Source organism: Ornithorhynchus anatinus, chromosome 7 (assembly GCF_004115215.2).
Source record: "Ornithorhynchus anatinus isolate Pmale09 chromosome 7, mOrnAna1.pri.v4, whole genome shotgun sequence".
Lineage (NCBI taxonomy): Eukaryota > Metazoa > Chordata > Mammalia > Monotremata > Ornithorhynchidae > Ornithorhynchus > Ornithorhynchus anatinus.
The window spans coordinates 32,386,497-32,413,325 of NC_041734.1; the positions used below are offsets into that span (position 1 = coordinate 32,386,497).

Here is a 26,829-nt window from a genome sequence, read left to right on the forward strand (position 1 = left end):
TTCTTTACAACAGTAATATTTCCATTTCAGCCCACCCCTGTTAGGTTTATTTTCCATCCCACAATAACTTTGCCTTTGATGGCACTCATTTCTCAGAAGACCAAGATTGTTTTTGACGTTTTTGTCTTTCATGGGGAATGGTTTCCCACATATTCTCACATCTTCAATGCCAGAATGTTGTTATCATGGGAAGTTTTTCAGTTTTGCATGGCATTCAGAGTTTCTAGCCTCCCTTTTTCATCTGACCCTAACAACTTATCTCTTAAATAAACTTTGCTGTAGGCATTGTGCCTGGAAAAGAACACTGAACTCTATTCCTGGACTTCACCACTATATTCTAATTGGTTTGCGTATTCAAATACTCAAAAGTAGATCTGTTTTCACATTTCATAGTGGGGAAGTGGGAGTGAAGGGTTTTCCTCAGAACTTAGTGGAAGTACTTAATAGTACTTTGTACAGTGCTTGGCAGACTGTAGGTGCTTAGAAAACACTATTACCACTACTATTACTCCATATGTACAGTGCCTCTTAGCTTAACATCTTTGTAATGTTAGCAGACTGTAGGTGCTTAGAAAACACTATTACCACTACTATTACTCCATATTTACAGTGCCTCTTAGCTTAACATCTTTGTAATGTTATTTTGTTCTTAGATGTTTGTAATTGCTGGGCATGACCTAGTGGCAAGGGCACGGTCTTGGGAGACAGAGGACATGGGTCCTAACCCCTGTGCTGCCACTTGTCTGCTGTGTGACGTAGAGCAAGTCACTTCACTGCTCTGTGCCTCAGTTACCTCATCTGGAAGAAAGAGTATGAGACCCATGTGGGACAACCTGATTACCTTGTATCTACTCCAGTGCTTAGAACAGTGTTTGGCACATAGTAAGCTCCTAACAAATGCCATCATTATTATTAACTGCATTCCTGAGAAACATTTGAACTCTGACTCTTGATAATCTTCCCATTTTGCACTTGCCTGAGATTTCTAATAATACCGAAAAGAATTTAGTTTTGGTAGTACCCAGTGAAAAGCGTTTTCAGTCAATCGATCAATGAATTTATTGAACACTTACTGTATGCAGAGCACTGGATTAAGCACTTGGGAGAGTACACTATAATAGAGTTGCTAGACATGTTCCCTGCCCACAACAGGCTTAAAATCTAAGGGGGAGACAGTAGAAATAAATAAATGAATTAGGCATATGTACATAAGTGCTGTGCGGGTGAGAGAAGGATGAACAAATAATGTGAATCCAGGTGCAAAGGAGATGCAGAAGGGAGTGGAAGAAGTGGAAGTGACGGCTTAATTGGAGGAGGAATCCTTTTGGAGGAGATGTGCTTTTAATAAGGCTTTCAAGGTGAAGAGAATGATTTCTGTTGCATATGAAGAGGGAGGACATTCTGGGCCAAAGGAAGGATGAGGGTGAGGGTTTGGCATTTAAACGAGATCAAGATGCAGTGAGTAGGTTGGCATTAGAGGAGTGAAATGTGTGGGATGGGCTGTAGCAAGAAATCAGGGAGTTAAAATAGGAAGGGGAAAAGTGGTTTTGTGCTTTAAAGAGCCAATGGTAAGGCATTTGTGTTCGATGCGGATGTGGCTGAGCAATTATTTGAGGTTCTTGAGGAGTGTGGAAAGCATGGACTGAATATTTTTGTAGAAAAATTATTTGGGCTGGAGAGTGAAGTATGGACTCAACTGTGGGGAGAGACAGGAGGCAAGGCTATCGGAAAGGAGGCTGATGCAGTAATCAAGGTAGGATAGGATAAGTGATCGGATCAACATAGTTTAGATGGAGAGGTAAGGGTGAGTTTTAGCGATGTTGTGAAGGTTGAACTGACACATTTGGTGACAAATTTACTATTTGGTTGGAATGAGAGAGATGAGTCAAGAACACCACCAAGGTTATGAACTTGTGAGAGAGGGAGGATGGTGATGCTGTATGCACTGATGGGAATGTCAGGGAAGGGATGGGGGGAGCAGACAAGGGTTATTTTTGTTTGTTTTCTTTGTATTTATAATTAAATTTCCTTAGAAGGCAACTGTCATCAAATCTTTATATGAACTTTTTTCCCCTTGGTAATCCCCTCAGGATTCCCTAAATATCCCAAAATTATGGAAACATAAGAGTAATATATAGCCAATATGATCTCTAGTTTAGACTGCCTTTGTTGAGGTCTGTTACCTTCTGATGTCACCTTTAGTTAACACATCTGTCCTAGAAGAAGGTTAGTCATTCTTTTTCCTGGAGGTGAATTATTCCCCAGTCTTCCAGACAATCATCAAGACTTACTTTTTCATTATTGCTCAGTTTGGTTTTCGTGAAAATGCTTACAAAGTCAGGTGGAGACAACTCCAAATGTATATGTCATGAGCAAAACACCAAACAGGCTAATTTAGGTTGTGTCAGGTCACAAATTATTTTTAACTAAAGGGGTTTAGTAGGTCCTCTTTTTGTTTTTTTTCCTTTGCCTTTACCCTCACTAGCTTGTAAGCTCTTTGTGGCCAGGGATCGTGTCTACCAAATCCATTGTATTGTACACTCCAAAGTACTTAGGATATAGTAGGCATTCAATAAAAACCCTAGATTGTTTGATTTATTTTTCCCTTTCTCCCTTCTATGTAGCGTGTTTGTCTCCACTGGTTCCCTGTTTTGTCAATGGGCTCTATCTGTGTGTGTCTCTCTCTTTCCCTCTCCCTTCCTCCAGTCTCCCTTTTCTCTGGACTGTAGCTTCCACTTTCTTAGGTCTGCAGCTGTTTGGCCCACTAAGCCCCCACCACTCCCCCCACTATTCCTCTGGTGTTTCTTTTTACACTTTTTCTGTATTTGAGCAACTGTTCTGCCTAAGCACCACTTGTCCCATTTTCTGGTGCCTGTTGTGCACTCTTTTGATTTTGCTGTGAGTGTGTTAGCCTATCACATGTAGTCTCCACTCCAATTCTCTCTCTTTTTCTCCTATTTTCAGATGCTCCTATATATTTTTAATTGAATTTTGGTTAAGGATATTTTCACACACCTGAAGAAATAGTCATCTTTCCTTCTTGCACTTCAGTTTGTGGTTTGAAGAGGGGCATGCAAATTATTTTTGACTTCTCCTTATATGTTCATCATTTGTTCCTGCACAAATCTCATAGATACTGATTTGTTCTGACCCCAAAGTGGTGTTTTTTTAAATCAGACCAGTATTAGTGATATTATATGAGTGAATTTTTTTGATGACTGTAAAAGTTCTTCTTTTCTGGAAATTGGCAATTGTACAACAATGGAAACTCTAAAGCAAATTTTTATTTTTGTTGAGGGATTTGAAGTATTCATCCTGGTAAAGGATTCCAATAGGGTCATCTGGCTTCTGAAGTAAAATCTTTTAAGAATTCCGTAAATAATGTTTTTTGATATACAATATGCTTTTCTCCTTAAAGAGAAAATTAATAATGTTCCATTTTCAGTTCTAGAATTTAGCGGTCCATATTTGAGATATTCTAGTAGTAGTTGTGGAAATAGTATTTAATAAAGCCTAATGTGTGCAAAGTTCAAACTTAAAGCCCATATAGAAATAATTGCTTTGCCACAAATTATTTGGCAGTATTTAAAAAGCCTTGTAGTGAATTTTGTCATTAAGCTAATTTTATATAAAATATATGCCTGATGTTGACAATAAAGGAAATTGACTGTTGAACAACGTTTTCTTTGGTCAAACTCTCAGTTCCTCATGTTGTATATAAGTTTCAAAAAGACATTAGAGAGGAGGAAGCTCCTTCAGAATTGTTTTTGCTTTGTTTTGCTTTGGGTTTGAGTTAAAAAACACATTAAAAAGCAGAAGTTATTCTTTCCTCAATTATCTCGAAGCTTAAATTCCATCAGGTTAAATTTATTAATCTGAAAAAGGCAGTGTAATTTTTTCCCCAAATTCTATTTGAATGAATATGATTTTCTTTCCCATTTCCTAAGTTACTTTATTAATATAGTTAGCTAGTTAAACCTACTCCCACAAAACTGGTGATACTGTGCATTCAGTTGTAAACGTATCAAATGAAATCCTAACTTTCTCTTTAACTTCTCAATTGGGTTAACTTTGATTTATGGCAGACAAATGGCTGGCCTGTAGTAATTTCACAAAAGATTTCTGATGTATTTAGGTTTAGGATCCTAGCTTTTTAAATTACTGTTGTTATTCAATTGCACTAAATCACTACACTAAATTATCTTCTTTTTTTAGTATTATCATCTAAGTACAAATTTTCTAATACTGACTAATTGACCGTGTTAAAATATAATTGGTGGAAAAGAATAAACCTGAAAAAAAATCATGAATATGCATATTTTCCAGTATTAGAAAAACTCCCTTCTCTCTTTCTACTACCCACCCCGTACACTCTGCTCTTCTGCCGCTCACCTCCTCACCGTCCCCCGTTCACGCCTATCCCGCCATTAACCCCTGATCCACATCCTACACCTGTCCTGGAATGCCCTCCCTCCTTAGTCCACCAACCTCTCTTCCCCTCTTCAAAGCCCTACTGAGAGCTCACCTCCTCCAAGAGGCCTTCCCAAACCGAGCCCCCCTTTCCCTCTGTTCTCCCTCCCGTACCCCTTACCATCTGCTCCTCCCCCTTCCCCTCCCCTCAGCACTGTGCTCATTTATATATATCATTTATTACCCTATTTATTTTGTTCATGAGGTGTATATCTCCTTGATTCTATTTATCTTGATGATGTCTTGTTTTTGTTTTGTTCTGTTTTGCTTTACTGTCTGTCTCCCCCGTTTAGGCTGTGAGTCCATCATGGGCAGGGATTGGATCTATCTGTTGCTGAATTGTACATTCCAAGCACTTAGTACAGTGCTCTGCACACAGTAAGCTCTCAATAAATGATAATGAATGAATTAATTAGGTTTAACATAAGCAAGTGTTACTGAAGCATCCAATTCCATTTCAGTAATACCTTCCTTCACAGATGGAAATGTCCAAGCTGTGATAATGATGTTAGGTGTATGACCATGGGTGAGCTTCAAGCCTACCTAGCCTGCACTCAGTACTTTTCCTAAATGAAATGCCTAACAGTCTCTTGTTCTCACCTATGGCTAGTTATGTCTTTCCCCAATCCTGAACTCCATCCCCCTCCAAATCCACCAGATCCCAGGCTTTCCCACCTTTGTCCATCAGTCAGTTATATATATTGAGTGCTTACTGTGTGCAGAGCACTGTACTAAGCGTTTGGGTGAATACACTAAAACAATAGCAATAAACAGACACATTCCCTGCCCACAACGAGCTTACAGTCTAGAGGGAACTTTATCCTTCCTGAAACCCACCTCTCCAAGAGGCATTCCTCAATTCATCTTGTGCTTCCCAGGTCATCTCCTCCCAATCATTATTACCTTAGCACTTTAGGTGCCCATAGCTGCCCATAGCACTTAAGTACAAATCGATTTATGAACTCTAATCAATCTTTAAATCAGGAGTACAGACTGAGCACTTACTCTGTTCAGTGCACCATACTTGGGAGAGTACAATAGAGTTGGTAGACTACCTTTTAATACATTCATTTTTCTATTATTTGTCTCTCCTAACATTAATAAGTGTCTCTCTCTCCTATTATATTGTACTAAAGTTGTATTTGTATTAGATTTGTATTAGAGTGTTTTGACACCTTAAAATCAGAGTTTGTGTTCTCACTTGTACTTTCCCAATTGCTTAATTCAATGCCCTGTGCACAGTAGGTTTTTAATAAATACTATTGATTGATTTTTCTTTTCTGTCTCTTGCTATCACAAACTTCCCAGAACCTGTGTTCCTATCCTAATTGCTGCACATTAAAATAGCCCATTTGCCTCATTTTTATCTTCCAGCAGTTCATTACTGTGCCCTCTCTCCTGAGATCATGCTTTATTAAATCCTGTCTTTCATTTTCACACTTTGACGCACCAGTCACCAGGTGCTAGTTTTCCTGTTAGCATTCACTCTCTTCATGCCCCACCTGGTGCAACTATGTCAATTCTGAAGGACTGACTCCGTTCTGAGACCTTAATTTTCTGCTTTATCAATTTATGTTTAATAGGACTTTCTCTAGATGAAACTGCTCAAGAAACATGAAACTGCTCAAGAAATTAAGTGTGGTACATATGGTAGTAAGCCCACATCTCGGCCACATGGAAGTTTAGATAGCATAATCTCTCCGAAGGCCCTCTAGGTGTTGTGCAACTCAATACCATAATGGCACCACAGTCCACCTATCACTGTGTCTTTAGTATTAATTGAGTGTCTGTTATGTGGATAGGATATTCATTCATTCAATAGTATTTATTGAGCACTTACTATGTGCAGAGCACTGTACTAAGCGCTTGGGATGAACAAGTCGGCAACAGATAGAGACAGTCCCTGCCGTTTGACGGGCTTACAGTCTAATCGGGGGAGACGGACAGACGAGAACAATGGCACTAAACAGCGTCAAGAGGAAGAACATCTCGTAAAAACAATGGCAACTAAATAGAATCAAGGCGATGTACAATTCATTAACAAAATAAATAGGGTAACGAAAATATATACAGTTGAGCGGACGAGTACAGTGCTGTGGGGATGGGAAGGGAGAGGTGGAGGAGCAGAGGGAAAAGGGGAAAATGAGGCTTTAGCTGCGGAGAGGTAAAGGGGGGATGGCAGAGGGAGTAGAGGGGGAAGAGGAGCTCAGTCTGGGAACGCCTCTTGGAGGAGGTGATTTTTAAGTAAGGTTTTGAAGAGGGAAAGAGAATCAGTTTGGCGGAGGTGAGGAGGGAGGGCGTTCCAGGACCGTGGGAGGACGTGACCCAGGGGTCGACGGCGGGATAGGCGAGACCGAGGGACGGTGAGGAGGTGGGCGGCAGAGGAGCGGAGCGTGCGGGGTGGGCGGTAGAAAGAGAGAAGGGAGGAGAGGTAGGAAGGGGCAAGGTGATGGAGAGCCTTGAAGCCTAGAGTGAGGAGTTTTTGTTTGGAGCGGAGGTCGATAGGCAACCACTGGAGTTGTTTAAGAAGGGGAGTGACATGCCCAGATCGTTTCTGCAGGAAGATGAGCCGGGCAGCGGAGTGAAGAATAGACTGGAGCGGGGCGAGAGAGGAGGAAGGGAGGTCAGAGAGAAGGCTGACACAGTAGTCTAGCCGGGATATAACGAGAGCCCGTAATAGTAAGGTAGCCGTTTGGGTGGAGAGGAAAGGGCGGATCTTGGCGATATTGTAGAGGTGAAACCGGCAGGTCTTGGTAACGGATAGGATGTGTGGGGTGAACGAGAGGGACGAGTCAAGGATGACACCGAGATTGCGGGCCTGCGGGACGGGAAGGATGGTCGTGCCATCCACGGTGATAGAGAAGTCTGGGAGCGGACCGGGTTTGGGAGGGAAGATGAGGAGCTCAGTCTTGCTCAAGTTGAGTTTTAGGTGGTGGGCCGACATCCAGGTGGAGACGTCCAGGAGGCAGGAGGAGATGCGAGCCTGAAGGGAGGGGGAGAGGACAGGGGCGGAGATGTAGATCTGCGTGTCATCTGCGTAGAGATGGTAGTCAAAGCCGTGAGAGCGGATGAGTTCACCGAGGGAGTGAGTGTAAATGGAGAACAGAAGAGGGCCAAGAACTGACCCTTGAGGAACTCCAACAGTTAAAGGATGGGAGGGGGAGGAGGCTCCAGCGTAGGAGACCGAGAATGATCGGCCAGAGAGGTAAGAGGAGAACCAGGAGAGGACAGAGTCCGTGAAGCCAAGGTGAGATAAGGTATGGAGGAGGAGGGGATGGTCGACAGTGTCAAAGGCAGCAGAGAGGTCAAGGAGGATCAGAATGGAGTAGGAGCCATTGGATTTGGCAAGAAGGAGGTCATGGGTGACCTTAGAGAGAGCAGTCTCGGTAGAGTGGAGGGGACGGAAGCCAGATTGGAGGGGGTCTAGGAGAGAATGGGAGTTAAGGAATTCTAGGCATCGATTGTAGACGACTCGTTCTAGGATTTTGGAAAGGAAGGGTAGTAGGGAGATAGGACGATAACTGGAGGGGGAAGTGGGGTCAAGAGTGGGTTTTTTTAGGATGGGGGAGACGTGGGCATGTTTGAAGGCAGAGGGGAAGGAGCCCTTGGAGATTGAGTGGTTAAAAATAGAAGTTAAGGAAGGGAGGAGGGCAGGGGCGATGGTTTTAAGAAGGTGAGAGGGAATGGGGTCCGAGGCGCAGGTGGAGGGGGTGGCACTTGCGAGGAGGGAGGAGATCTCCTCTGAGGATACTGCAGGGAAGGATGGGAAAGTAGGGGAGGGGGTTGTTGGGGGGGGGAGGGGAGAGGCGGAGGGGTGACTTCGGGGAGCTCAGACCTGATCGTGTTGATTTTCGTGAGGAAATAGGTGGCCAGATCATTGGGGGTGAGAGATGGGGGAGGGGGAGGAACAGGGGGCCTAAGGAGAGAGTTAAAGGTCTGGAACAATCGGCAGGGGTGACGGGCATGGGTGTCGATGAGGGCGGAGAAGAAGCTTTGCCTGGCGGAGGAGAGGGCAGAGTTAAGGCAGGAAAGGATAAATTTGAAGTGTGTGAGGTCGGCTTGGTGCTTGGACTTTCGCCAGCAGCGCTCAGCAGCTCGAGCATAGGAGCGTAGGAGGCGGACGGAGGAGGTGATCCAGGGCTGTGGGTTAGTGGAGCGAGAGCGGCGGAGGGAAAGGGGGGCGAGAGAGTCGAGATGAGTAGAGAGGGTGGAGTTGAGAGCGGTGACCTGATCGTCGAGAGTGGGAAGAGAGGACAGGGCGGCAAGGTGAGGCGAGATGCTATTGGAAAGACGGATGGGATCGAGAGAGCGGAGGTCTCTGTGGGGCAGTAGCGAAGATTTGTAGGGGGAGGGAGTGTGAGAGATGAGGCAGGTGAGAAGGTTATGGTCAGAGAGAGGGATTTCAGAGTTGGTGAGGGAGGAGATAGTGCAGCGGTAGGAGATGACGAGATCGAGGGTGTGACCGAGTCGGTGAGTGGGCGCGGTATGGTGGAGGAGGAGGTCGGCAGAGTCGAGGAGGGATAGCAGGCGGGCGGCAGAGGAGTCGTCGGGTACATCCGTATGGATGTTGAAGTCTCCAAGGATCAGAGTGGGCAGAGAGAAGGAGAGAAGGAAGGTGAGAAAGGGGTCAAGGTGGTTGAAGAAGTCGGAGGTGGGACCGGGAGGGCGGTAGATGACGGCGACAAGTAACTGGAGTGGGTGGTAGAGGCGAATGATATGGGCTTCGAAGGAGGGGAAGGAGAGGGAGGGGGGAGGAGGGATAGTTCAGGCTCGCATCTCCTCCTGCCTCCGGGACGTCTCCACCTGGATGTCGGCCCGCCACCTAAAACTCAACATGAGCAAGACTGAGCTCCTCATCTTCCCTCCCAAGCCCGGTCCGCTCCCAGACTTCTCCATCACCGTGGATGGCACGACCATCCTTCCCGTCCCGCAGGCCCGCAATCTCGGTGTCATCCTTGACCCGTCCCTCTCGTTCACCCCACACATCCTATCCGTTACCAAGACCTGCCGGTTTCACCTCTACAATATCGCCAAGATCCGCCCTTTCCTCTCCACCCAAACGGCTACCTTACTATTACGGGCTCTCGTTGTATCCCGGCTAGACTACTGTGTCAGCCTTCTCTCTGACCTCCCTTCCTCCTCTCTCGCCCCGCTCCGGTCTATTCTTCACTCCGCTGCCCGGCTCATCTTCCTGCAGAAACGATCTGGGCATGTCACTCCCCTTCTTAAACAACTCCAGTGGTTGCCTATCGACCTCCGCTCCAAACAAAAACTCCTCACTCTAGGCTTCAAGGCTCTCCATCACCTTGCCCCTTCCTACCTCTCCTCCCTTCTCTCTTTCTACCGCCCACCCCGCACGCTCCGCTCCTCTGCCGCCCGCCTCCTCACCATCCCCCGTTCTCCCCTATCCCGCTGTTGACCCCTGGCCCACGTCCTCCCGCGGTCCTGGAATGCCCTCCCTCGTCACCTCCACCAAACTAACTCTCTTCCCCTCTTCAAAGCCCTACTGAGAGCTCTCCTACTCTAAGAAGCCTTCCCAGACTGAGCTTCCCCTTTTCCCTCTGCTCCCTCTGCTGCCTCTCTGCCCCGCCCTTCACCTCTCCTCAGCTAAGCTCCCTTTCTCCCCTTTCCCTCTGCTCTTCCCCCTCTCCCTTCCCCTCCCCTCAACACTGTGCTCATTTATATATATTTTTATTACGCTTTTTATTTTGTTAATGAGATGTACATCCCCTTGATTCTATTTATTGCTATTGTTTTTGTCTGTTTGTCTTCCCCGATTAGTCTGTAAGCCTGTAAATGGGCAGGGATTGTCTCTATCTGTTGCCGAATTGTACATTCCAAGTGCTTAGTATAGTGCTCTGCACATAGTAAGCACTCAATAAATACTATTGAATGAATGAATGGATATCCATTATAAGTTCTTGACGAGTGGGGAACCGTGGTTTGAACCTTTTTGTAGAAAAATGATCCAGACAGCAGAGTGCTGTATGGATTAGAGTGGGGAAAGACAGGAGGCTGATGCAAACTGATGCAAATCAAGGAGGGCTAGAATATGTATGTGGATCAATGTGGTACAAGTGTGGATGGAGAGGAAACGGCAGATTTTCATGACAAATTGAATATGTAGGTTGAATGAGGGAGATGAGTCAAGGATAACGCCAAAGTTATGGGTTTATGAGACAGGGAAGATGGTGGTGCTGTGTACAGTGTTGGGAAAGTCAAGGGGAGGACAGGATTTGGATTGAAACATAAGGAGTATTTTAATTTTTGTATCTGTATTTGTATTTGCATTTTGTAATTAGCTTGTATCTAATCCAGTGCTTAGTATAGTGCCTGGCACATACTAAGCGCTGAACAGATAGTATTTAAAAAAAAGATGTTTTTTCATCTGTTGAAGAATTCACAAAATACCTCTGAGAGAGGTGGAAAAATAACCACAAAGGGATCAATAAATGTCAATCATGTAGTAAAAGAATAAACATCTCATCTGGGAAAATAGGTGGAGGAGGTTTTAAAGGACCATATTGGCCCTGCCTTTATCAACAGCTGTTTGGCCTCCTACATTTTGGTTTCCAGAATTCTTACCACCCTCTTTATCAGTCAATCTGTGATATTTATTGAGCACTTACAGTGTGTGGAGTGCTATTCTAAGCGCTAGAGAACATGCAGTAGAGTTGGTAGACACAATCCCTGTCCACAAGAGGCTTACAGTCTAGTTGAGGAAACAGTAAAATAAATTACAGATGGGAGAAGTAATGGAGTATAGAGATATTAACATAAATTCTTCCCTTGCTCAACCCAAGATCCCAGAGATTGACTTTACCAGGATTGTCTAAATAATCTCCCGGTCTAAGACTGTAAACGCCATGTGAACAAGGAACATGTTTACCAACTCTATTGTACTGTACAATCCCAAGTAGTTAGTACGTTACTTTACACACAGTAAGTGCTCAATAAATAGCATTGAGTGATTTATTAGTAAAAGTAAAACTTCATTAAGGTACAAGTACGGTAAATCAATTATACTGTGTGCAGAGCACTGTACATAAGCAATACAGTAGAGTTGGTAGACTCAATTCCTGTCCGCAAGTAATTTTCATTCTAGTTTACAATCCATTATTTATAAATGATTCACATGTAAAAATATCTGCTTCAGCGTCATATGTTTCTTTAGCCTGAAGGGGTTTAGGGTGACCTGAGCACTTTTCTTGCACTTCACTGTGGTGCTTCTCAAAAATGATCAGTGCCAAAAGGAAGCATCTTGTGTTCGATACTTTAAAGTGTCTTTTTAAGCAAACCTAGTCGTCAGATAATCAGGAAGCAGGCATGTCAGAAAATGTGTAAAGCCCAGAGTTCAGAGATTGAGGGTCCAAAGAAGGAATCAGAAGCTCCGAATATCCTCTAGACTGTAAACTCCTTGTAGGCAGGGAATATGTCTGCCAACTCTGTTGTGTTGTACTCTCTCAAGCACTTAATACAGTTCTCTTCATACAGTAAGTGCTCAATAAATATGATTGACCAAGTGATGGACTACTGAAATTAGAGATACATGTCACATGGGCACAGTCATGAACATGAAAAATGATGTGCCTTCAAAGAAACCACACAACCCATTTTCAGTGTAGTACCAGCCACTGCCAGGTTTTTGCTTCTTGAGTAACATCCCAAAGGCTTCTGGATAATTGCTCCCACTGGTAATTCCCTGAGCCCAAAGAGAGTGGGAATAAATATCAAGCTTGAGACATTTCACAACAGATCAATCAGTTGTTGCTTCATCCTAAAATTTCAAAATGAAACACATGGTCAGAAATGAAATTTGAAAAAAAAAAGGGGGAGTGGGTTCAAAGAAACAAACTAAAATCTTACCAAAACAAACAGAAATAATTTTACTCATCTCTGTAGTCAGAATCTCTGTGAAGGAAACCAGTTTTTAGGCCTAATCAACCTGATCAGGGACGAAGATTTATTTTCCCCTCACTCTAAGTCCCAAAGCGAAACCTATCTCCAGGTTCTTTCAGATAGTCTTTCTTAGGAACCCATATACAGGATAGCTCTACTTCAGTTGTGTTATCAAGCAGTAGCGTTTGGACATAGGAGATTTAGATTCCTTGCTTGCATCTTAGAAGAGTTAGTTTCAAATCTCACTGATGTGTGACCCCCTTCTGTGGTCACTGCAAGTCAATTTCAAAATGATTTGCCAATCTGATCAGTATCAGTCCCTGTATCCATGATTTCTCTACAGCATTGATGATTCTCAGATGGCTTTCTTTTTGAAAATAAAGCTAAAATATAACTGAAAATTCTACCCACTTCTTGATCCAGTTGCCTTAGCCTTTAGGTAGATTCACAGTTACAAAGTTTTCATTTTTCTTCATACATCTATTTTGTGATAGTGCTGTAAATCCAGATCCTCTCATGATATATAACCAGATATCTAGTCCCAGAGAGACAGAGAGTGGTTTGGGTCTAGTCATACAAATCCTTGGGTTTTCTAATAGCTGTAGTTGAGAACTTAGGTGTAAACATTTTAGACACCTAGTTGGAAAATGGTTTTTGTCAATTTTTCCCTTCTCTTGACCAAATTTTGTTGCCATCTTTTGGCAATGTAGACGAAGGAATGAACTTGAATGTGCTGTGACAGGGAACATCGAAACTCTAGCATTCTACTTCTATTGTAGTATTCGTTAAGTGCTTGTTGTGTATTAAAGACTGTACTAAGCACTAGAGTATAAATAAGATAATTGGGTGTCCCATATGGAGTTCACATTCTCAGTGGAATGGAGGCAACACAAAACCATGGAGACTGAATTTATAGGCCATCTTAAAGGTCAGCTGGAAATGTGGCCCTCTAGAACAGTGAGGCGACCATGAGGACGACTCACTTTCCTTTCTGAATTGGCTTACCCAGAACCCCTTTGGTTTGTTCAGTGTCCGTCAAAGCCTCCCCATCAAGGGAAAGCAGGGGAAAGGAGCAGAAACTTAAAGTTAATCATTCTAGTTGTTGATTCTGAATCCAAATCCTGCTCCCCTTTTCTTTCTTCCCTCACTTTGTTACCCTCCCATCTCCTGGTTGATTTGCTCTGGGAACTAATGGGAATGTTGAAGAGAGTCCCAAAGCCAGTCCTTTTTTCTTCTCCTCAAAGGCCAAATTGTTTGGATCAGGAGGAACTAATTAGCCAAACCCTGAGGCATCACAAGCCAAAGAAGGGTCTTTTGCTTTGCCTTAACCCTGCCTTTCCTCTACAATAATCCTCTGGGATGATGGGGAGGAGGGAGTTGCCTTAGCTTTGAAGACTGAAAAGTCCATACAGGTTATGTTTGCATTTTCAGGAATGTAAATAGATTGTTTGTGGGAGTTCTGAGCTATTGTGAGCAATTGTACTCTGGGTTTTCAAAAATTTTCCTGACTTGCTGATGTGCCTGAAATCACCACTGACCTAAGCTATGAAATTATCATTTCCCTTTGGATGTGGAAAAATGGACTTTTGAACAAAGTCACCTAATTTATTTTTCTTTTATTCCTCTGGTCGCTTTGAAAAATGCTTGTAAATATCCTTATGAAGACAAAAGAAAAGTATCTTCATGATACCCACCCAGAAAATTGTTTCAGGCAGAGGGAATTGTTTTTACAAAACAGTTGTGATACTTTATTTCCCCAGATTTTACCAAAATGGCCATGATCTTCAGCTGGTACTGGCTATTCATATCAAACCAAAGTGACTATCCAGTTTTTCACATCCAAAGAGCCAGTAAATTAGAAAGTTTATGCAGATTGGAACTCCAAAGGCATCATCATTTGATTGAACAGTTAATATATAAACCCAAGTACACAATTATTTTGTTTTCAGTCTCCACTTATTCCATGAGGTCCTAATTTGGAAAGTGTAACTTGACCTATCAAGACAGGGTGTTGACAATACACTAGAGGTTTAATGCATTGAGAGAGTCTCTTTTGTAAGGCAAAGGACAATGACTTTTCTTCATGAAGGAGATTCAGTAGCTGGCCTAGTTTGGGTTTTTTGTGTTTTTGGGGGGTGTATGTGTGTGGCTTTGGATTTTTTTTTTTTAAGGAATTAATTTCACTAACATTATTTAGAAGATGCCTGCTTTGGCATTTTTCATTCCACAGTAGAGATAAATGGGATTAGGAGAAATTTCAAGTTACACTAAACTCAGACCAGATATATTTCTTTATAACACACATACTCATTTTGAAAAACTAGGGCTAGGCATTAATTAAAAGATCCTTTCCCAGCTTTAGAGAAGAAGTCTGAATCAGCTTCGTAAAGGAGATAATCACAGCATTTCTGATAGTATATGCATGTGCATTCTAAGGGAAGGAAACAGCAGCAAAATTGTGTTTGCTATCACTCTGCTGGTGGCCCTGACTTTGATTTAATGAATAAGGGTAGAGGAAGGCTATGTTCTAGTCTTACAAACTAACTGATATGTTGACAAATGAAAGGGTGGTTTCCTCAGGGACTCTCTGGTCATCTGGAAAGAACATTCAATTCTCCACAATGAACACTTCCAAACTTAACCTGGGCAAAAGTTACATTCAAAATGTCATCATCAGGAAGACATTAAGAAGCAAATATTATCATTTGCTTCGTAAGAATTGATTCCAGGGGTGAAGACTCTCCCCGTCACCCTTGATTTGATTGAGAAAACATTGACTTGATTGAGGTAGCATTGTGCATTTTAAGTCTGCTAGTAGTTTACCTATGGATTGTAGATATTTATATTCAACAGTATTCTTTTCAATCAGGGAGTCAAGTTAAGGAGTGTCCGTTTTGATGATGATGAATGATCGTATGCTTTTTAAAAGGAAAGGTGGGAGTGTTTAGTCTTGCCAGATACCTATGAAACACCGCAGCCTTTATACTGTTATCTGGACTGAGTTTAATGTGTGGGTTAATTGAAAGGCATTAAGTACTGAGATGTTGAGGGCTTGTGTGCTCTAGTTAGGGAGAAAAAGACTGCTTTCACTTTTGTAAACAAGGAAGAATGGCTCTTACCTATGGGTTTCACCAGCCCTCATTATCTGATCTCAGATTTGTCCCAGTCACCTCAGAAACACTGAACTAATTTATTCTTCAGGGTCAGCTGGGGAAAACACTAAGAAGCATTAAATGCCTCTCCCTCACCAGGGAAGAGAAATCAGCCAGAGCTTCAGATTAGATTTGCTGTAGGTGGCCTTAATTTGATCAGCCACTGTCCAGAAGACACACAGCAAAACTTTTGTGCCGTAGAAATCCTGTGGAGTTCACGAGCACTGACTATCTCTTCTTCGTGCCTCAGTCATAAAATGCTTTGAAGATCTAGACTTGTCCCGGTGTCCCACTAAGTTGTCCTCATTATAATGTTATCTCTTACTCGGATTAGTCTAAGAATCCTATGTTTAGGAAGTTGCACAGTTCGTGGCTCATAATTTACTATGTCTAAGTAGCTACCTAGAAGCCATCATAGTAGTTTTTGTCTAACATGTGTGTAGTTTGACAGCATCCTTCTAATTGTTAACTGTGTAAACAGAAATACCATTCTCATAATGTTCTGTGTTTCCTTTCAAGAACTGGGCTTCTCTTGTGGAAAAATGTGGATCCTCTGCAGTTTTATTTCTTGATGTAAGGATGATATAGCCCAGTAAAAAAAGCCACTCTAGTACTGGGTTCAAACCGTAGGATATATGAGGAGTCAAGATTTCATGCCACCAGTAATTCAAATCATTCTGCTGATACCCTCTAATTTCTTATTTATTGTAAGAACGATTATGTATGACAGGAAACAACTGGTTCCAAGTATGAAGACTTATTGATTTTCAAAATGGAGCATTTAATTCTGGCTTCTGAAGCTCTTTATAACAGTGCTTAGTGGATAAAAGGCAAAAAAAATTCTGTCCATGATCAGTATTCAGATTTACTCTAGTTAATGTTTAAATTACATTTTTCCACAAGTGAATCCTATGTACTTTATCTTGTGTGGTATTTATTATGTATAACAGCTTTTTTTTGTATGTGTGTGACAGGTGGGAGATTCAAGAAAGAGATAGTTGTTGATGGACAGAGCTATTTGTTGCTGATTCGAGATGAAGGGGGCCCTCCAGAGGCACAGGTAAGCATTCCATCTAGCACTGACATCATTGTCATCACCATTTTTACATTAAGCTCTCAGTAAATGCTATGATTGAGGTAGATGCAGGGTAATCAGATCAAATGGCATTTCTGCTCCTCACAAGCTTCAGAGTCTAAGAGGATATATTTGTATTGACCTCTTATCAAGTATTACATTCAGTTTAGCAGTGCAGTAGTAGTTCTAAGTAGTAGCAGTTTAAAGGTAAAGTGTATTGTTAGGCCTCAAATCAGCAGTAGAGATCTCGAATCTGCCCATAGGCCAACTTCATTCATTAAATAAAAATATTAATCATAGAAACGTATGCATCATATGCAATCTGTGGCCATAAGTGGAGTGCACTTCCTGATAGGATTGTATTCAGTTGTGTTCACTGAGCACTTAATGTGTGCAGAGCATTGGAAGGGTAGAGTATAACAGAGTTAGTAGACAAGTTCCCCGCCCACAACATTCACACATGTTAATTCTCACTGCTCCTGTTGCTTCGTGCCCACTTCTGTCTCACTGGATCTTTTGCTTTCTTCCCACTCGTTTCTTTTCAGTTTGCCATGTGGGTGGATGCTGTAATATTCGTCTTCAGCTTGGAGGATGAAATAAGCTTCCAGACGGTGTACCACTACTATAGTCGGATGGCCAACTATCGCAACACTAGTGAAATCCCAATGGTACTAGTGGGAACCCAGGGTGAGTGATATCCTGAGGACACATTTTCTCACAGATAACAGCTGCTGAGTGGTTAGTTTCAGCTTCAGTTTTTTGCTGAGCCAGCTGAAGCCGTCCTGAAAGAATGGAACTCTACTGAAGACTTCACAGATGTTCCAATGAATGCTATGACATATAAATCCATCTATTTCCTCTTCTTAATCTTTGGAGAAAGACATGTGGCCAGCGTGGTTGAAAACACAGAGGACCAATTTAGAAATATCCTTGGTTAAAAGAGCTGATAGGAGTTCTTTTGGCTCAGACTAAAAAAGGGATGTTCATGGAAAATTATTCTGTTGATCTAGGGATAGTTGGTATTCTGACATTTTGATTTTCAGTAACAGAGAACAAGGGTTCCTTAGAGGATACAGAACAGAGTGCTTTGCATCATGCCTTGGGAATTTATCTTCACCATTAAGACAATGGCTGGCTTTAAAATGGATGCTACCTTCCTTTCCCCTTTAAGATGGAGCAGAAGAATTTGCTCTAACACAAAATAATTACAGGATAGATGAAAATTATGAAAATTTTACTATATGCTAAGCATTGGGGTAGTTGCAAGGTAATCAGTTCTGCTAGTGTCCCACCTGAGACTCACGGTCTAAAAAAAGCATTTGTGCAGATGTACATATGAATGTGCAGAGAAGAAACTGTGTGTGTGAGTGTGTGTATAGAGAAACTATATATAAATATACACACACGCACACATATATGCTAAATATAGTTTCTTCTCAGCACATTCATTAGAAATACTGATTTTTAAGGTAAGGATTTGCAATCCCAGATTTGTGGGCAGGGAATGTGTCTTTTATTTTGTTGTATTGTCCTCTGCCAAGCACTTATTGTGTGCAGAGCACTGTACTAAGTGCTCAATAAATACAATTGAAATCTTAATTTGTAGCATTAAAACCATCATATCACAAAAGGTACGAGCATAAAAGAGCAATAGTTTTACTTTAAGTGGGAATTTCTGTAAATTTATAGAATATATACATATATATTCTATATAATCAATATAATTTCTATATAATAGAAATATATTTCTATATAACACATAGAAATCCTCACTTAAAGTAAAACTATTTACTGCTCTTCTTATATGCTTTGATATTTGTGATTTAAAAAGAAATTCTCAAAATTCTCTTAAGATTGTAAAGAGGAGTATTTCTCGTAAAATGTGCAGAGAAGAAACTAAAAATAAGCCCAATAGTAATGGTGAAGTATGAAGATTGAAATCCATGAGCAGCATGACTTAGTGGATAGAGCACGGTCCTGGGAGACAGAAGGACTTGGGTTCTAATCCTGGTTCGACTACTTGTCGGCTGTTTGATCATGGGCAAGTCATTTAACTTCTCTGTACCTCAGTTATCTCATCTGTAAAATGGGTTTAACACTGTTAGGACCATGTGGGACAGGGACTATGTCCAACTTGATAACCTTACATCTACCCCAGAAGTTAGAACAGTGCTTGACAGATAGTAAGTGCTTTAACAAATACGATCATTATTATTATGAAAGGGAACTTCAGCTGAAAGTTTATTTTTTGGAGAGCATAATTATACTGGTGGGTGGCATTGGGGATGCAATCATGGTAGTATAAAATTATTCTTTAGTTATGACTTGTATTTTTTTTTTAATAAAATACAAGTTCAAAGGGTTCAAATTAAAGAGATAGGGGTTTTCAGAGGGGATACTGTACATTTTTTGCCTATATTTAATGAGATTCAACTCCTGTATACTTTATCGTATCTTCTGTTCTATTCTTTAAATTTTAAAAGTTTTTTTGTGTAAAACCAGGTATGGACAAATAAAGTGTGTGTGTGTGTGTACATATACATATATAAAATATATCTTTCCATTTTACATTAGTACCATAAGCACCCTCTTGTGGCTGAACAAAAAACATCCAGGGTGAAGCTAATTTTGCAGTTAGTAATGGACCTAGACACAGTATGTTCCAAGTGTCATTGTAATGCAGAATTATAGAAAGGATTGAAACTGGAGACTCATTTAGTATGTCCAATAAAAATTTCCTTTATATTAAATGGGACCTCATTTAGATGAAGTACACAGTAGTTAGGACATAAATAGAGAATCTGTGGATAGTAGAGCAATAAAATGTATATCAGCAGATTTCCTATTGACACCTACTTTCAGTTAAGTTGTAATTAACTTTACAGTTTCCATAAAATTAGCCCACTTTGAAGTGTATATCCACCAGGGATTATTTTTATGAGCTTACTGCAGGAAAGAGAGTTTCACATATATTCTGGTTTCTGTTTTATTCAGACAAAAATTATTAATGTTGCCTTAAACTGTTTTGATTTGGCTTTGGGGTATTTATGAGCCCCTTCTTCCCTTGTCGCTTCCCTATCATCCTCAGTCCAGCATAAGGCCATGACAAACTCAGAAATTAATTGGAGGCATCAGCATCTATTATTATTTATTGAACTGAGAAGCAGCTTGGCCTAGTAGGTAGAATTCGGGCCTGGGAGTCAGAAGGACCTTGGTTCTAATCCCAGCTCCGCCACTTGTCTGTTGTGTGACCTTGGGCAAATTACTTAACTTCTCTGTGCCTCAGTTACCTCATCTGTCAAATGGGGATTAATAACGTGAGCACCATCTGGCACATGAACTGTATCCAACATGATTATCTCATCTACCCTAGTGCTTAATACAGTACCTGGCATGTAGTAAGCGCTAAACAAGTATCACTAAAAACAATACAACAAAACTAGGTGCTGTGCAGTGGACTAGTGCATGAAGGAAGTAGTCTTTTTACTACTGTGGTATTTACATTCCAGAGAGGCCAGCAGAGTGAATATTAATTCTCTTTCTTCCTTGCAGGTTAACATATATGCCTTTTGTTCTTTACTTAACAGATCACTACAGGTTGTAGGGAAAGCTTTTGCTAACAACCTCCTCACTTCACTGATTCCTTGCATTTTTGGTCTTGCGGAGGGGGAAGTGGAACAGCCTATCAGTCAATGGTATTCATTAAGCACTTACTGTGGGCAGAGCATTGTACTAAGTGCTTGGGAGAGTACAGGACAGTAGAGTTGGTAGACAATCTCCCTGCCAACAATGAGCTTGCAGTCTAGATATAATGATTATGATAACTTTGGTAACTGTTAAGTGCTTACTCTATGCCAAACACTATACTGAGACTGAGGTAGATAAGCACATTTGACACAGTCCCTGTCCCACATGGAGCTCTTAATCTAAGGAAGAGGGAAGATTTTACATTTTACAGATGAGAAAGTTGAGGCACGGAGAAGTTAAATGATTTGCCCCAGGTCACACAGCAGGCAAGTGGTGAAGCTGGAATTAGAACCCAGATCCTCTGATTTACAGGCCTTGCTGCTTCTTTAAGATATGTGATTAAAATGAGGTCTGGAGACAACTACTAGCCTACCACTCCCTATTTCTAGTTCAAAAGGATCGGTCTTGCAGATGAAGAAAAATAGCAGATTTTTAAGTGAAGGAAGTGAAGTGTTCTAAGCACCAGATAATTTTTGCAAAGCATAGAGGTGACAATTTGGTAATTGGATAATATATTAAAAGGACTGCCTGGGACCCAATTAAAAGCAGCACAAAAACTTAGAAAACCAAATGTTACCCCATATTTACATAGTTCTAAAAGGGAAGTTTGAACCCAGAAAATCTCATCCAAGGTCCACTATTCCACTAGTCTGTTGTTTGACCTCAAACAAGTAATTTCTCTGAGCCTCAGTTTCTTTGTTAGCAAGATGGGGATAATAAAACATTCCTTACATCGTAATTTTCCTGAGGATAAAGTGAGATTATTGGTAAAGTTTTTTTGGAAAATAAAAAAAAGTAATGCTGATTTAGGGTTATACTTATTGAGTGCATCCAATGCCTATGTCTGTGAGCTGTTCTTTATGAGGTCATGGGGTTTTTAACTCTCTGGTATTGATGATCCTCTATCAGCTCTGCCACTTGTCAGCTGTGTGACTGTGGGCAAGTCACTTAACTTCTCTGTGCCTCAGTTACCTCACCTGCAAAATGGGGATTAAGACTGTGAGCTTCACGTGGGACAACCTGATTCCCCTGTGTCTACCCCAGCGCTTAGAACAGTCCTCTGCACATAGTAAGTGCTTACAAATACCAACATTATTATTATTAGGTAACTCACTTGCAACAAGGGCCACTTTTTTGTGAATGACTGCTCTTAGTAGCATCATGCTAAGTCTTTCTGGCCCCTGTTCTTATCCCGGCTCCACCACTTGTCTGCTGTCTGAACCTGGGCAAATCATTTGACTTCTCTGTGCCTGAGTTACCTCATCTGTAAAATGGGGATCATGACTGTGAGCCCCATGTGGGACAGGGATTGTGTCTAACCTGATTTACTAGTATCCACCCCAGTGCTTAGTGCAGTGCCTGGCACATAGTAAGCGCTTAACAAATACCATAATAAAACAATAAATAAATGTGGTAATGATTACTTCTCCTGTATTGTTTTAAGCCTCCCACAATCAAATTCCATGGGAGACTGACCTCTCTCTAGCTTAGTGTTTAGTAAGTAGGTATTCTACCACCTTGACCCCTCTTACCTCACCTTACTACTCTCCTTCTACAGTCCATGTGCACACTTTGCTTCTCTCGTGATAGCCTTCTTACTGTGCCTCGATCTTGCCTTTCTCACCACCAACTGCTAGGCCACATCCTGCCTCTGGCCTGGAATGCCCTCCCTTCTCAAATTCAACAATTACTCTCCCCCTCCTTCAAAGGCTTATTGAAGGTGCATCTCCTTCGTGAGGCCTTCCCAGACCAAGCCCCCCGGCCCTTCCTCTTCTCCCACTCCCTTCTACATGGCCCTGACTAGCTTCCTTTGTTCCTTGCCCCTCCCAGACCCACAGCACTTATGTACATGTCTGTAATTTATTTGTATTGATGTATGTCTCCCCTCTGCTAGACTCTCAGCTCACTGTAGGCAGGGAATGTGACTGTTTATTGTTGTATTGTACTCTCCCAAGCACTTAGTACAGTGCTCTGCACACAGTAAGTGCTCAATAAATACGAATGAATGAATGAAAGAATGAAGTGGGACAGGCATTTGGGGGGCAGGTTTAGTAATTCTTTCCCCATGTGGGCTGACACAAAATAGGACTATCTCAGATGCCCAAAGCATTACCATTGTTTCTTTTTCAGCAAACTACAAGTTACTTTGTAGGGTCCTTGTTCGGGATAGGGTACATGCTCTTGATTTATTTTTCCAGTGCTGGTGATGAACTGCCTTGAACCATCTACATGCCCTCGTTCACTCTCCTTTAGCCTATAATTCAAGATTGAGAATGAGGGCATATTGGTGTCTTTTAATGAGAAAAGTGTAAAGATACATTTACTTTCCTGACCACATTCCATCTGAAACACAGCTGTTCCTTTAAAGCCATAGATTTATCTTCTTTCTAGTTCCTAATTATAGAGCCAAAGAAATCTTCTGTTTTGATATTTTGAAAAATGTAAAGGTATTCGAGGAACTTATAAATCATGTTGTTAATACTATACCATTAAGACTCTCATTTCTCTCAAATAATGAATGGTGCCTAAACATAAATAAGAAATAATCACGGATATGAACGTTACTAGTAAAGGTGTGTTAGGTTGGTGGAAAAGAACATTTTTCAGGGAATACATTTTTTTGAGGGTACTTGTTGTTTCAGTCTTTTAGCCGATTGAATTTCCCTATTCAAAAACTTTTTTCCGTATGCAGAGTAACCATTTATTCAGACTGTACAGGGACTAACCAAGAGAGATGTTAGCAGGAACAAATTAATATTCATCTTTGATATTTTATATGGCACATATTCAAAATAGTTTGGTTCCTGAAGGGAAACATAATGTGTAGATATGGATGGGAATCAGAAAATATTCTTTCTTGACCCTTAGGTGACGCTAAACCCAGATTCAAGGATTAAAATGGCCACATTATAATAATGATAATAATGGTATTTAAGCGCTTACTATGTGTCAAGCACTGTTCTAAGCACTGGCACTGTTGTCTAATTCTCCGACTGCCATAGTTTTACTTAGAGCTACTGAAGTATTAGTGTATCTCTATATCTATATATGATTGTTTGTTTGTGAGCCATTATGCCACTTCGCCACATTTATCAAGTTCCTTGAACTACTTCCATCTTGGCAGAGTAGAAGAGGTTGTAGGAGGGTCCATATTTTTCTCTTTTCAAGCCTGTTCTGGTAGTCAGATCCAAAGTTATCTATTTTGGATCTTATTCTCAGAAATATAATTTTTGACGGTACTTTTGTCCTCAAATTCAAGGAGTCATGATAGTCTTTTAAATCCATTCATTTAATCATATTTATTGAGCGCTTACTGTGTGCAGTCAGAGTATAGAATATGGAGCAAAAATAGACACATTCCCTTCCCACATTGAGGTTTCGATCTAGCTTACAATCTAGAGCTGCAATGAAGAAATATTGCATTTTGTAACTAGTAGGCTTAAATCCTTACATGTAAAGGAACTGTACGTAAATGAGGTTTTGGAGATGTTTTGGCTAGATTATCAAGTAATGGAAAAAAAAATTATTTAATGGTTCTACTGAACTCTTATTTTTTTTCTTCTCTCTTAGATGCCATAAGTTCCAGTAATCCACGGGTTATTGATGATGCAAGAGCAAGGAAGTTGTCCAATGATTTGAAGAGATGCACTTATTACGAGACCTGTGCTACATATGGACTGAACGTGGAGAGGGTCTTCCAAGATGGTAAAGATTGACTATATGTTGATAATTTTTTGCTATATTGAGAAATCCAGGAAAATTCAACATCTACCCTTTGGTCGCATTCCTGCTTCTACTGTCAAAAAACCCCCAGGGGGCGGGGTATAAAAAAAAGTCCTATTTTGGAATTTGTTCCCCTACAAAGACTGGGTTCTAATCCTTTGGAAGTTGAAGATAATTATGAATGTTTATGGCCTTGCTATATCCCAAGTTAATTAAGTTGAGTACCTCAGCAAGAGATGAGTTGTATGAAGCCCTATTGCTCTGCAAGGTAACTTGTCAATTGTGAATCTACCACAGTTCTCAGAAATAGTGATGATAAGATAAGGGGAGATAGGCTGAAATGTCAGAATTGTTAAGGGAAGAGCCCAGTGTGGAGAGGTTGCGACAGGGTTGGACAGAATGAGAACTGCAGGAGCCAACTGGACAGCAAGAAAAAGAAAAGTTCAAATACAAAAGTGACTTTAACTTTTCCCAAAGTGGCAACCTTGACTTTTTTTATTAGTACTTAGATTCCAGAGATCACGCATTTTGTCTTTCACATTAATCACCAGGCTGCTCTTAAACTATCTGAAATTGATTGCTATCTGTCCTAACCAGTAGAAAGAGATTTTATGAGCTCTTTGAATAGTTTAGAGATGTCAGTGTATTTTGTTCCTGCACTTAACCAGGCAGTTAGATGTTTCTCAGCCTCAAACCCTCTTGCTGTAGTAATTTGACTGCTCAATATTCCATTTCTACGTTGTAGCGATTGTGTGCAATTGAAGCAATACTTTAGTGAGGGAGGAGTCACTGGCTACCTTGGGAAGAAATGGTTTATGCCAAGGTAACCTTTCAGTGGCATTTTTTCTCCACCCCAGCCCATTTTTTCTGTAACCTCCCTGTAGCTTACTATGCATCTTGCTCACCAAGAAGGACAACCTGTTCTTTTCCCAACAAAAAATGTCCCTCCTACTTGCAACTTGATTCCTCAGCTAGTGAATTGTAATAGTAGCAATCATAAAAATAATATTTGTGATACTTGGTAAAAGTTTTACTATATGCCAAACATCATACCAAGTGCTAGGGTAAGTGTGAGATAATCAGGTCGGATTCAATCCCTATCTCACATGAGGCTCACAGTCTAAGTAGGAAGGAGAACATTTTGCAGATAAAACTAAGGCACAGATAAGTGATTTACCCAAGGTCATAAAAAGGGTAAGTTGTGGAGCCAAGATAGAGCCCAGGTACCATGACTTAGGTCTGTGCTCCTTCCACTTGGCCCCAATGTTCCCCACTAGTCTACTGTCTCACCTTTGGTCTCCAAAAGCCCCTGGCAAAGCTCTGGAAACACCCGGAGTCAATTTGAGAAACAGTTGCTCACATTGTAAGTTCCTTTTTTTCCTTTTATGGTATTTGTTAGGCACTTTATATGTGTCAAGTACTGTTTGTTCTAAACACTAGGGTAGATACAAGTTAACCAGTTGGGACTCAATCCTCGTTACCCCTCCCGGGGCTCGCAGTCTAAGTAGCAAAGAGAACAGGTTGAGGCACAGAAAAGTTAAGTGATTTGCCCAAGTGGCAGGATTGGGATTAGAACCCAGGTCCTCTGACTCCCAGGGCTAGTCTCTTTCCACTAGGGTATACTGCTACCTGAGGGAAGTCCTTGAGAATAGATATCATGTCTACTTACTGTATTTTGTGTAGTCTCCCAAAGCAGCATGGCTCAGTGGAAAGAGCATGGGCTTGGGAGCCAGAGGTCATGGGTTCGAATCCTGGCTCGGCCACTTGGCAGCTGTGTGACTGTGGGCAAGTTACTTCACTTCTCTGTGCCTCAGTTCCCTCATCTGTAAAATGGGGATGAAGACTGTGAGCCTCACGTGGGACAACCTGATGACCCTGGATCTACCCCAGTGCTTAGAACAGTGCTCTACACATAGTAAGTGCTTAAAAAATACCAACATTATTATGCTTGGCACATAATAATGCTCAGTAACTGGCATTGTTTGGTGGATTGATTGGCTATTAAGAATGTACACAGCCTAAGGCTCTGAAGTTCTTTGATGGTGCTGAGTTAGGAGAAAACCATGAAAATGATCATGTGGATTCCCTAGCATTTACTGTGTACCTGTTGAGTCTTTTTTATTTTTTTGAGCAGTCAATTCAAATCTTCAAAAAGTCAGAATGAAATATCCTCCTGGAATTTACTCAGAAAAATAAGCATTTTGGTCCCATGTGAAATGTTGTGGTAGTAAACTTCATAACAGATGCCTCAGACCTATTCATATTAAATTGAAATTCAAATTTAGTATGGAAATTGGGGTTGGGAGAAAGAATATGCATGTCTTCTCTAAAGAGGCTCATGGTATCCCTCAGACTTTTGTATCCCAAGGATCCAGTGTACTATGATAAATTGTGTTGTAAATGATCAAAAACCTACCTTCAGTTTTGGGTGCAAAATTTCAAAAGTACTTGAAAAAATATAGGAAGCACATTGTGTTATTTTAAAATGACACAGAATGAAATTTGGGGATGGCTATTATGGTTTCTTTATGTATTAACCTTGTCTTTGGGTTCCCCCTAGTGGCAACTCTAAAATTTCTATTGAATTCCTGCAATATTTTCCGATCTTGATATTGTTATTAGTGATCTGCAAAGAAACTTGAACTTTTTTTTATTCTTGCACTTATCCATATTCACTAATGTTATTTGTAGTGTATTTGAAAATGAATTAGTCGGTTGAGAAGGAATTTCCGACATTTTAAATTATTGCATTGGTTTTTTAAA

The 26,829-nt window shown here is 41.2% G+C and overlaps 1 protein-coding gene across 7 annotated transcripts in view; it reads left to right on the forward strand.

Moving 5' to 3' along the window:
• Positions 1 to 26,829, forward strand: part of AGAP1 (ArfGAP with GTPase domain, ankyrin repeat and PH domain 1) — a 757,099-nt gene that overhangs the window by 319,043 nt on the left and 411,227 nt on the right. For all 7 annotated transcript variants that reach the window (XM_029069277.2, XM_029069278.2, XM_029069281.2 and 4 more), the window contains 3 exons: positions 16,496 to 16,581; positions 17,142 to 17,283; positions 23,914 to 24,048. In XM_029069277.2, the coding sequence (XP_028925110.1) occupies positions 16,496 to 16,581; positions 17,142 to 17,283; positions 23,914 to 24,048 (363 nt within the window). The remainder of the gene's footprint in view (positions 1 to 16,495; positions 16,582 to 17,141; positions 17,284 to 23,913; positions 24,049 to 26,829) is intronic.